The sequence below is a fragment of the Hyperoodon ampullatus genome (genome assembly GCF_949752795.1).
Source record: "Hyperoodon ampullatus genome assembly, chromosome: 1".
Taxonomy (NCBI): Eukaryota; Metazoa; Chordata; class Mammalia; order Artiodactyla; family Ziphiidae; genus Hyperoodon; species Hyperoodon ampullatus.
In genome coordinates this window covers 57,815,076-57,827,917 of record NC_136914.1, presented here as the reverse complement: position 1 = coordinate 57,827,917, position 12,842 = coordinate 57,815,076, and the positions used below count along the sequence as shown (strand labels likewise).

Below are 12,842 nucleotides of genomic sequence, written 5' to 3'. Positions count from 1 at the left end.
AATATCGAAATCCTCTAGTACCCATTCTCATTATTGGTTTGACCAGATAGCTCATGAAGTATTTGTGGCTAACAGAACAAATTGAATAAAATTGTAGTTCTAATTACTGGGTAAAGGGGTTTCCTTTTTTCATCATAGTTTCCTTTTGTATCATAACAGGAAGAAAAGCATCAAAAATGTTCATGTGTATGTGTGTATTTATATGTATGTTCACATACATTTGAAAAGAAACTGCACTTGTAATCTTTAATGATTATCCTTAAAGAATACTTAGTGTCCCTCTTAGGTTTTTAGTTTTTTAAATAAATTGTGTATCAGATTCCTTGAAACCCAAGGAAAAATAGACTGTAGTCTGTCAAATAGTCTGAATCCCAAAGCTCTCATTTTTTTTTTGTCACCTAGTGTTTTTAAGAGGTTATTCTTTTTAGGGATGTATGTGGAATGGTACATATAAATTCTGAATAAATTGTGAATAATTTAAAAATATTTTTGATAGCCATTTGTATCATCATTCTCCCCATTAGGAAATGAAATCTTTCACTTAGAAATAGCCTAAGAATGGCTGTAAATGAGAGATTGTACGTGCCTCATAGATATACCAGATTTTTGTATGGAAAGAATAATAGACTTCATAAAGACTTTATCCCTTTGAACCTTACTTATACTTTCTCAGTTTTATACATAAGTAGCAAAAAGTACAGCTGCATTCAAAGTTTTAATAAGACTTCAATATGTATTCTCTATAAAAAATGATTTTTATATTCTGTGCATGTGTGCTTTTTCATTTCTAGGCAGGAGTTTGTTGATGCTTATGTGGATTACATATTCAATAAATCAGTGGCTTCCTTATTTGATGCTTTTCATGCGGGCTTTCATAAGGTCTGTGGAGGAAAAGTCCTTCAGCTCTTCCAGCCTAATGAACTACAAGCAATGGTTATTGGAAATACAAATTATGACTGGAAGGAACTGGAAAAGGTAGGGGAAAACAAATCTATGATATTGTTTAAATGGAAAGGCAAAAGGAAAACATGGCTTGTTGATGGAAATCTTGCTCTTTCATTTATTTTCCATTTTACACTATTTAGTACTATCGTTTTTGTAGGAAAGCACTGTACCCTTCTTACTCCACAATGAATGAATTTTAATTGTATGAATTAGATAGCATTTTTGTATCTCTGGTATTGGTGGTATTCATATAGAAAAATATTATCTATGACAGAGGCTGAATAGAAGCCCCAGCTAAAACTGAATGGGTTTTCATTCTGCCTCAATCCTAGGAAAACCATTATGAAAAGCACTCACAGTGATTAAGATCTTTGTTTCCTTTTTTTCTGATTAGTCTCAATGTTAAATTTTTTATCAGAGAATAAATAATACTCATGATCTTCATTACTGATGCCTTAACCAATACAGGAAACTTTAGGGAGAAGATTGGGAATTTTTAAACAACTTTTTTTCTTTTCCTTCTTTTCTATACAAGTAATTCTCAGATATTTCTTCAGATAAACATTTAGTAAAAAGTGCTAGGTTAGATCAACTTTAAGAAAGATGTATGCAAGGTTGATCTGTACATTTTTCCATCTTTGTAATCTAGCGACCTCTGATACAGCTTTTGCATTAGTTCTATACTGTATACCTGTTAAGTTAGCTAACATAAAAAAAATATGTTATTAAGTCTAACAAGGATACAAAGCATTGGGAACTTTCATACATTGCTGTTGAGAATACAAATGATACAGCTACTTTGGAAACAGTTTGACATTTTCTTATAAAATTAAACATATATTTGTTACATTCTCTAGCAGTTCCATTCCTAGATATTATGTTCACACAAAAATCTGTAAACAAGGGAGGAAAGAGACATTATTGTTTAATGGGTACAGAGTTTCAGTTTTGCAAGATGAAAAGCTTCTGGAGATGGAAAGTGGTGATGGTTGCATGTAATGCCGATGTATTTAATGCTACCAAACTGTACACTTTAAAAAGGTTAAGATGATCAGCTTCAGGTTACGTGTATTTTACTACAAGGTTTTTTTTAATTATGTTTTTAAAAATCTGCAAACAAGTCAAAAACTGCAAACAACGCGGATATCCTTCAGTGGGTGAATGGATAAACCAACTATGCTGCATCCATACAGTAGAATACTACTGTGTGTTAAAACGGAAGGCACTACTGACACATGCAACACCTGAGATGACTCTCAGAGTCCTTATGCTGAGTGAAAGAAGTCAGTCTCAGAGAATTACATACCATATGATTCCACTTACATGACATTCTTGAAAAGCCAAAACTATGGTGAACAGGGGCTAGGGATGGAGAGAGTGTGACTGCAGAGGGGTAACACAAGAGAGTTCTTTGGGGTGATGGAATTGTTCAGTATCCTGTTTGTGGTGGTGGTTTATCTACACATGTGTTTAAAACTCATGGAACTATACACACATCAGAAAAAGTCAATTTTACTGTGTTAATAATTTAGGGAATAATATTTTTTAATTAAAAAAAATTAGGACTTCTGGTTAGACATGTTGGAATAAACACATTTTTCTCTGCTCCCTCCCAAAATCTCACTAGAATGACAATAAAGGAATAAAAATAGGAATAACCCCCCCCGCCCAAAAAAAAAATACAGTGAGCAAGAGAAAAAATAGTTTCGGAAGATAGAAAGTAGGTGGATGGGGACTTCCCTGGTGGTCCAATGGTAAAGAATCCACCTTCCAATGCAGGGGACGTGCGTTTGATCCCTGGTCAGGGAACTAAGATCCCACATGCTGCGGGGCAACTAAGCCCGCCCGCCACAACTACTGAGCTCGCGTGCCTCAACAAGAGAGCCTGCACGCCGCCAACTACAGAGCCCACACGCCACACCTAGAGAGAGAAAACGTGCACGCCACAACTAGAGAGAGACCCGAACAGACAGTGGCACCATAACGAGAAGATCCCACGTGCCTCAACAAAGATCCCGTGTGCTGCAGCTAAGACCCGATGCAGCCAAAAAAAAATAAGGAAAATAAATAAATAAAATAAACACTTTAAAAAAGAGAGAGAATAGGTGGATGAGTTGAGTGACTTAGAACAAAGAAAATTGAATTTGAAGCCTCCAGAGGGACAGGGTTGTCAAGAGGCAACCCGTGTCACAATGTAGAATCTCTGAAAGGCTCAGGAATTGGCACATCATGCTACTGTAATGGCAGGGATGCAGGGCAGGGCTAAAAGCAATAGGATTACTTCAGAGCTAATTTAAGGAATTATTAGACCTCTCACATCCCCTTTCCTACCCAGCAAAATACAACTCTGGAGAGAGGCTTTAGAATCTGGGAAAACAGGTAGAACTGAAGCTGGTAGCCAGGCTTAAATCCTCTAGGAAGGAGATTGAAGATTTCTTTTTGGGGGTAAATTGATCTGCTGCAGAGAAGAAAGCTGTATTGACTTTAAGGATACCCCAGTGGAATGGACCCCACCTCCAGTCACTCTACAATGAAAACAATGTAATGACCTCTCATCACACTTTAGATCCTACACAGTTTATCCTTCTTGCCTCATCTTCTTTCATTCCTCCTCTCACTCTGCTTCAGCCTTATTGGCTTCTTTGCTGAGCCTAGAACCCTCCAGTCTTGTGGCCTTTCTATTTCCTGTGCCTGGAATTCTCTTCACCTTGGTAATTCCAAATGTTTCTTGCTCTCACTTCCTTTATGTCTTTATATCTTTTCAGAGACCTTCACTCGGTAACTTACTAAAAATTGCACATGTGCACATATACATCCCTATCTCCCTTCTGTGCTTTTATTTTTCTTCTTTGAATTTGACTAAATGAAATTTTACTTAATTGTCTTTACTGTCTGCTGCTCCTTACCCCCCACTACAAATGTAAGCACCGTAAAGGCAGGATTTTTTCCTTTTGTTCACTGCTGTATTCCCAGAGCCTTAGAAGGGTACTCAGCAAGTAGTTAAAGCCTTGCCTGAAGATATAACTGATAGAAGTGTTCATTCAGTAAGACAGGACATTTTTTTAGTATATTTTAGTGTACTTAGCATACTTAGTTTTTTCCACTGTGTATCTGATTCATTATAATTTCATTGATTATGATTTGTGATTTTAAATGCTCTTCTTCATCAGGACTGTGTACACATTTCCCCAGAACCATCTTGAGGTTTTAAAAAACAAAGGAAAATAGAAAAAACGAGGCATCCTCCTTTCATTTCCCCACTAACATGCTCACAGACTAATTCAAACAAGTTAATACATCAGCTGATTTCTAAAATTCAAACTATTTTCTCCAAACCTTTATAAATTAATAGCAAATATGTTGTGGATTTCTCAAGAGTTCAGTCATTGAGATAATCATGGCTACAAAAAGAGCCCCAAATTCAAGAAGCCCACAAGCAAATATTCATTGAGCCCCTACCTGGGCTCAGTGGATGCCTGATACTATGCAACAGATTAGGAAGAGAGCAGTAAATAAGATTGAGACATGGTCTTTGTCCTCTAGTAAGGAAGCTGGACATTAAATAATTGAACTGTGATGAATATACAGGAAGAGTTTAGTGAATGGTATATAAGGAGAAGCCTGACCTAGGCTACAGAAACTGGGAAAGCCTCTCATACATGGTACACTCCACCAGGTAAGTAAAAACTTTGTTCACTGAAGTTTCCCCATGGCCCCAAACTTTGACTAAAGCGCATTATGTATGTGTTGAATGAGTCAATGAATGAATTAGGTGACATTTAATCTGAACCCTAAAGGATAAATAGAAATTAGCCTGATGAACAAAGAAAGGAGGAGTGTGTGTTAAAGGGGAAGTGTATTAGCTGTTTTGTTGCAAATTACCCCAAAACATAGTGGCTGAAAGATGACAGTGACATTTATTGTCTCACATAGTTTCTGAGGGTCTGGAATCCAGAGGTGGTTTAGTCCAGTGATTTTAGCTCAGAGGTCTCTCACATGGTTGCAGTCATAATACTGACTGTTGCTGTTAGTCATCTGAGATTTAAGAATAGAATTTCCCTTCCAAGATGGCTCACTCAGATGGCTGTTGACCAAAGGCCTCAGAATCTCACCATGAGGACCTCTCCATGGGGCTGTTTGAATGTCCTCATGAAACGGCAGCTGGCTCCCCCTCAGAGTGAGTGATCAAAAAGAAGCTAAAGCCACAGAAGTTTTTGTCATCTAGCCTCAGAAGTCATGTATTCTCATATCTACAATATCCTAATGATTAGAGGTCAGGTCTGTTCAGTGTGGGAGGGGACTACACAAGGGCATGAGTAGCAGGAGGCAGAGATCTTTGAGGGCCATCTTGGAAACTACCACAGAAGATTACCAGTGTTGCTCTTAGAACCATTTATTTTTTAAAGAGAAGATAGAATAATACAAAATAATTAGTATGACTTCTGTTCATCAATATAGGGAAAGAAAATTTTATAATTATTACAGATACTTAATTCCATGTTGAACTTTAATAATCCATTAATATTTTAGTAATTCTGGTTTATCCTTTAAATATTTACTTTGGAAGATGATATTACAATCCTTTCATGTTCTTTGAATTGGGAGCGGGGAGACATTTCTGCTGATTCATACATATTTTCTTCCCTTTCCCCTGGAACTAACAGTTGCAAAATGCCCAAGAAGTAGTAAGTAATTAACTGAATCACATGAGTTTCAAACACCTGGACAATGTTAGCTTTATGTGCTAAGGAAGCCAGTTTGTCAGATTCGAGATAAAACTAATATCCCTTAATGTTAATAAAAGCTTGTGTTGTTTTTAGAATACAGAATACAAAGGAGAATATTGGGCAGAACATCCTACAATAAAAATGTTTTGGGAAGTATTTCACGAATTACCATTGGAAAAGAAAAAACAATTTTTGTGTAAGTATTTCTAATTTTGTGTTTTATGAGAATGGAATCTAATAAACTTATTCTCACAGGAGATTAACTGATTCACTTTAGTGGATAAAGTTTTTTCCTTATTATTCCAAGGTTCTGTTTTTAATTTTTTTAATCTACATTATTACGTGTTTTCATATTTTGAAAGCTAAATTCAGTTAGCGCCCAAAATAGAATTGGTTCTTTCAGATGAAAGAAAACAATTTATAACACCGATTACAATAAACTAGGGATGTAATTCCTTTTAGAATTTCTAAAAAGATCTCTGCAGTATAGCTCTTTTCTGTGTTCAGTCTTCATTTTCTTTTTCTCTTTGCTTCTGCATGAAAACTTTGGGAATTGGTGTAGAAAATAGAACTCTTCTATTCCAGGACTTCTCTTATTTATAGCCTAATCTGTGTCTGTTTTGCATATCATAGGATGACAGGTCATTCTTCAGTGATTTGAGATTTGGCTGCTAATTATAAATTTCCGTTTAAAAATGACAGAAACAAGACAAGTAGAAAAAGGGATCATAATCAAAACTGCATTTTGTTTAAAAACTAGTTCTAAATGGCTATTCTTTTCAAAAAGAAGGTCTCTCAGAATGTTTCAGGGACAATAGTAATTCATGTATCAAACATTTATTAAGCATCTCCTGTGTGCTAATATTAAGATTACACTTTTAAAGAAAAAATATTGTTTGGATGTGTCTCAAAATCATGCTTCCACAAATTCTGGAGATAGGCTTCCAGTAGAAGTAACATTTCCATTAGAGCAAATGTTACTGTAAAGCTTTGCTGTAGTGATTGTCTTGATACTCCATATTGTTGTTTTGATAAAAGTAGTTGGCTCAATGGTTTTTTTCTTGGCAGTATTTTTGACAGGTAGTGATCGCATTCCTATTCTTGGTATGAAGAGTCTAATACTAGTCATCCAGTCAACAGGAGGTGGTGAGGAATATCTCCCAGTTTCCCATACCTGTTTTAATCTTCTGGATCTTCCAAAGTATACGGACAAAGAAACTCTACGCTCTAAACTGATACAAGCTATTGATCACAATGAAGGCTTCAGTTTAATATAACTTTGGAGTTATAACTATTCAGTTTACTGCAAAAGCATTAAACTAATTATTAGTGTGTTTTTTTGTGGTGATGAATTCAGCAAGGTGACAGAGGTACTATTATAATTCTTACTTGCAAAATGTTCAATGCAGTGAGTATTCATGAAATCCAAAAAACATTAAAGGAAATGAACAAACTGTGTTAATATTAAACTTACTGTACAGAACCATGGATTTTTTTTTGCCATCTTCCAATAAACATACAAGTATTGTGAATACATGGAAGTTTTACTAACATGAATTTTAAGAGTTTGCATATTTCACAAATGATCTGGTGTGTGAGTGCATGAAAATGTTGCTTAATTTTTCTTCAATCATGGCTGAAAAACCTTTAACTTTGGCAATAGTCATTTGATTATTTTTTCATTTTGTAAATACTGTTAAGTTTTGTAATAAAATAGTTATGTTCTGATACCAGTACAGTTTCTATGGTTGTAATTGAACTGAGCTGACTTTTAAGGGTTAAAAATTATTATTTAAACCTTATTCTGAGAATCTATGAAAGCAAAAAATTAGTATGGTGAAATAGTCTTTGCTTTTTTGCTAGAATACGTGTCCTTGTGCAAATCTAAATTACAAATAGAGTTCTCTAAATAACTTACAATTCTTTCCTTTTGTGACTCTTGAGATACTATTGATAAATGGGAGGTTATCAGAAAGCTTAATATATAGTAATGGAAGAACTTTGTCCTACAGTTGCCAGAATACAGTCACTGACTACTGTGAGAACCAGTCACTGGGTTATAGCTTTTAAAACTATTGATGCTGCAGGTTGGTATTTAAACAGAATTTTCAGTGCTTTAGAACTATTTACTTGAATTTTAAGAAACATCTTAACAGTTTTATGGTGCTGATGCTTAGTTATCTCCTGTCATTAAATTGTAACACTGAGTGATGCAACACATGTGACTTTCTGCTATAATGCAAATATTTATTTTTTAAATTTATTTTTTAAATGCCATGAAAACTTTAAATAATAAAGATTCATTGGTTTAATATTTAAACTTTCATTGGTTCTCACATAAGATTCCAAATTCTTCAAAAAGAGTAATGTCTCAGGGAAGGTCTCTTAAAACTTTGGATTGATAGTTCCCATTCCCATACAAATTCATCTATTTTATAGAGGTCCCCAAGTCTCTTATCTGTAATTCTAAAATCCAGAACAACTCTGAAAAAAAATTGTGTATATAATCTTACAGCAAAACCTGATCTGAACCGTTGAGGCTATTTATGGTATTAAATGGGACTAAATGGGACTATTTGTACATTTTACTGTGGCAATGTTTAATGTGTTTGATCACTGTGTTTGATCTAGGTGCTGCCTCAGACCTCTATGGGTTGCTACATTGTGTGCTTTAAAAAATTCTTTAGGGCTTCCCTGGTGGCGCAGTGGTTGAGAGTCCGCCTGCCGATGCAGGTGACACGGGTTCGTGCCCCGGTCCGGGAGGATCCCACATGCTGCGGAGCGGCTGGGCCCGTGAGCCATGGCCGCTGAGCCTGCGCGTCCGGAGCCTGTGCTCCGCAATGGGAGAGGCCACAGCAGTGAGAGGCCCGCGTACCGCAAAAAAAAATAATAATAATAATTAAAAAAAATTCTTTAGCATTCACAATTCCAAAATGCAAATGAGCCCAAGGGTTTTGGAGAAGGGATTGTGGACCTGTACTTTTATTAACTCCATTTATTTATTTATATTTTGGCTGCGTTGGATCTTTGTTGCTGCGCGCTTTATCTGTGGCGAGTGGGGGCTACTCTTCGTTGCGGTGCACGGGCTTCTCACTGCGGTGGCTTCTCTTGTTGTGGAGCACAGGCTCTAGGTGTTCGGGCTCCAGTAGTTGCAGCACGGGGGCTCAGTAGTTGTGGCTCGCGGGCTGTAGAGTGCAGGCTCAGTATTTGTGGCGCACGGGCTTAGTTGCTGCACAGCATGTGGGATCTTCCCGGACCAGGGACTGAACCCGTGTCTCCTGCATTGGCAGGCGGATTCTTAACCACTGCGCCATCAGGGAAGTCCCATGGACCTGTACTTTTCAGTAGTTTAACTTAACAAACTTCGGTGGACCATAGGTGTCTTTCTATAGATACAAGCCCTAATAATTTTCCTTAAAGTACATTTTTCCCAATGAAAATTCTTCCATGTATCTGTTATTATAGTTTCCCTGCACATTCATTCCTTGAGAATATTGATTATTCACATCGCAAACATAAACGTTATGTATCAGATGCTTTTTTTTTTAGTAACCTCTGTTTGCTATGAAGCTCATCTGTGAAATAGCAGCCACTTTGGATTAATACTGGTGGAGTTCGTTTAACAAATATTTTAACAAGGGCCTGACATCTTATCTGGGAACACAACAGTACAAGGCATAATTTGGGTAAGTCTGATATTTTCCTGTTTCTGTTTCTGCAGACCTACAGTAGAATTAACAGCAGGGAGATTCATTGTAGAAAATTAAAATACCACTGAAGATTTTTCAAATTGCCATTTGCTTATTAAAAAGCAACAAAAATACCGAGTTTTATAGATTAGAAAGTAGGCAAATGCTGAGTTCATTAAATTATAAGGACCATGATTAGTGAGTTGGCTAAACTTTTGAAAATGCTTGGCCTCCACATAGACCTATTTGTAAGAGCAACTGTGTATTTTTAGCTCTCCTGTTTTGTCAGTAGTAATTTTAACCAATAGCCATTGTTCAGACTGATTGAGAAGGCAGTAGAACCAAGACACGCCTTTAAATTGGCATGAAATAAAACCAGAATGTAGTTTTCAAAACAGACCTAAATTAAGAGCCCCAGCCTTCACATAGGGCCCACTCATAAGGACCATTCATTAGGGTTATTTCTAACAGGTTTGGTTTCTTTTTGCCTTGTAGATGATTTTCACTGCATTTAGTTTAAGCAAGTCTTTTGATGAAGTGTAACATGTAGAAGGCAGTCTTCCTCCGCATATGGTAAGCTCTCTGAAAGCACGGGCGAGCGGCCCTGCTCCCAGCCTCTTCCTGATCCCCAGCCTGTTTTGCACTTGGGCCACATCCAAACTTATTATAGACTTTTGTTCTCCTTTCTGAATAGTTCAGTAGCTGCCCACTCTTAAACCGCTAACACTTGTAGAGATAAATTGGGAATAGTCTGTTTGTTTTATGTAAGTCTGCCTTACCTTCCCTGTTAAGCCAGCCCCCGGGAATGGAGTGTTAAATGCAGAAGGGAACTCCCCAACTCCTTTCCCTTCTCAGTCCTTACTATACTTTTGAATCACCTGGGGCTACTTTTCAATACTATGTGCAAGCCCCACCTTAGGCCTGTTAAATATCACCTCTAAGAGGTGATGCTCAGGTTACTTTCAAAAATTTCCCAGGTGATCTTTAATCCCAATTGGGAGGCACTTAAAAAGAGGAGTCATTAGACCATTTCTCCCCATCTCTGCTAGCATCCCAAGGCTGACTCTGTTCATTTTTAAGGAGTCGGAAGAGCTTTTTGATTATGTCTAGGAATTGAAACTTGTTTCAAATAAAATTTATCAAATAATGCTGTAAGGCAGATGCTAATTAAACCATGTGCCATTAATTAGGGTATTGCACCAGTGGAATATATGATGCATTAACCAAGGGAAGTGGAAAAAGCACTGAATACATGGCTTTAATTAATAAATCAGGTCTTGCCAGGTACTTGATTACTTAAAATGACCACGTACCCTCCTTTTTAAGGTGTGAACTACCTGACTTCTTTTTCCATTTTGTGCATATATGGAATGATGTCACTGTTCCTTATTTTTGTAACATCTGTGGATGGGATTTTACAGGTAATTTTTCTAGTGCAAACAAGATATACAGGGGCAGAGGGGTTTTCTTGTTTTTAGATTAACTTCAAAAGTTTGCTGGGGAGGAAGACAAGCGACCTGAGAGCAGGAAACTGCCAGTCAAGATTTATTCATTACATCTTTGTAAGGGGCGTGTTCCTGCCCTCTTGAATAGTAGGTTTCCGGGTCAGCCTCAGAAAGTTCATACCAAATATGATCTAGAGTCACTTTTTGTCCACTCCTTGTGTTTGGACACAGGACTATACAGCACATGAGTTCAAAGTGCTGGTCCTTTGTCAAATCTTCATACATCAAGTTAGTTATTCTTAGGCAGGGTTAAAGGAGGGGAAAAGGCAGGGCCTAAGGCTCCTGGCCTAGAATAGTTGAAATATTAGTTTTGAAACGTTTGGTGATGCACCAGTTGCTACAACCAGACCAACCATTGTCAAAGTACTCTGGTGAGACTGATTGATAGATATGAAGAAATAAATGTAGTATGAGAAGAAAGCATCTAATATAGCCCTCAAAGCTGTACAAAAGCTGCAAAACTTTAAAACTTTATACCTTAAACCATGTAAGTTAACAGAAAAAAGTCAAATGACAATTTTAATAGACTTTAAAACAGTGTACAAGTATAAAACACTGGTTTTGTATTTCAAAAGTTGGAAGATATCCAGTCATTAAACAGTCTACAAAACATATGCCAGTAGATTACATAAAAGACTATGTACAATATAAAAAGAGCTGAAAACAGTCTTCACTGTAAAAATAAGTTAAAACAAATTTTTCAATTTAAAATATCTATAGCACAAACACAGATCATGCAAATGGCAAACTAAATATACTGCATTCTTTAGTGTAGTCAGATAAATTCAGATTGAGACATCTTTCAGGTAGGGAAATGGCCATTCAATAAAATTCTTTTTCTCTGGCAGTAACGGTCCTAGCTGGGTATTTTAGGCTTAAAGAACAGCTCTATTTCAAACCCTTTTTGTTAAGTTGTAATAAATACTAAAGCAACACAGGAATACTTTATTTGAAAGCAATGTTGGGGGAAAGGTCTGCAAAATAAATTCTTACTGTGCAATTTTATAAAGTATGAACTTTTTTTTTTTTCTTTTTTTTTGCGGTACGTGGGCCTCTCACTATTGTGGCCTCTCCCGTTGCGGAGCACAGGCTCCAGACGCGCAGGCTCAGCAGCCATGGCTCACGGGCCTAGCCGCTCTGCAACATGTGGGATCTTCCCGGACCGGGGCACGAACCCGTGTCCCCTGCATCAGCAGGCCGACTCTCAACCACTGCGCCACCAGGGAAGCCCAGTATGAACTTTTTTGAAAGGCTAGAAGCTTCTGCAGCTGAAAAAGTTGATCTCTAGTTTTAAGGCAGGCTAAGCTTTTAAATACGTTATAAGAACTAGCTTAATTAACTATTCTGCTATTACAAGTTACACGACGCTCATCTCCATAATACTAGGCTAGTAGTTTGGTGCTTATTACACCAAATCCTCCCAACAGGAAACATGTACTTACTGGCTTTGAAACTGTAATCGGGGGGTCTGCTGCTCTCATTAATGGGGGACGGGGGGAGAGGCAACAGTCCAAAATACTACACTCTCCCCGCCAGTTGAAGTACCATTATTATTGATTCGTCAAGGCTTTGCAAATTCACATCTTGGCAGTTTAATACTTATGGAAAGGATGATTGATGATAGGTATATTTAAACAACAATGGCAAATATTCTCAAAACTAAGGGGACCCAGGCAGGCACTATTGTTTCTAAAGCAACTGAAACATTTCCAAAGCATTTATTTGTTTTTTAGGTTAGTTTTATGAGCCAATATAGACATTACTACATGTCCACAGGAAGTACAAAAGCCATCTTCATTTGAACAAATACAATATTCCTGAAACTGTTAGCACCAAGTCTCACTTTAAAAAGCAACGACAACTGAGTGCTCTCCCACATATTGTTGACTTCCTTCTACTCACATTGCATGTCATGAGATATTTTAAAAGTTAGCTGCCACAAGTTTTGGAAAATGCCAGTGTTTGAAAATAGGTAA

At 37.0% G+C, this 12,842-nt stretch overlaps 1 protein-coding gene across 4 annotated transcripts in view; it reads left to right on the top strand.

Annotated features, from left to right (window-relative positions):
- The window catches only part of HERC4 (HECT and RLD domain containing E3 ubiquitin protein ligase 4), a gene marked incomplete at both ends in the record, with an annotated part of 139,673 nt that extends 132,724 nt beyond the window's left edge, over window positions 1-6,949 (top strand). For all 4 annotated transcript variants that reach the window (XM_079707458.1, XM_079707456.1, XM_079707457.1 and 1 more), the window contains 3 exons: window positions 792-975; window positions 5,766-5,868; window positions 6,741-6,949. In XM_079707458.1, coding sequence (XP_079563584.1) covers window positions 792-975; window positions 5,766-5,868; window positions 6,741-6,949 — 496 coding nt within the window. The remainder of the gene's footprint in view (window positions 1-791; window positions 976-5,765; window positions 5,869-6,740) is intronic.
- Between the last annotated feature and the right edge of the window lie 5,893 nt (window positions 6,950-12,842).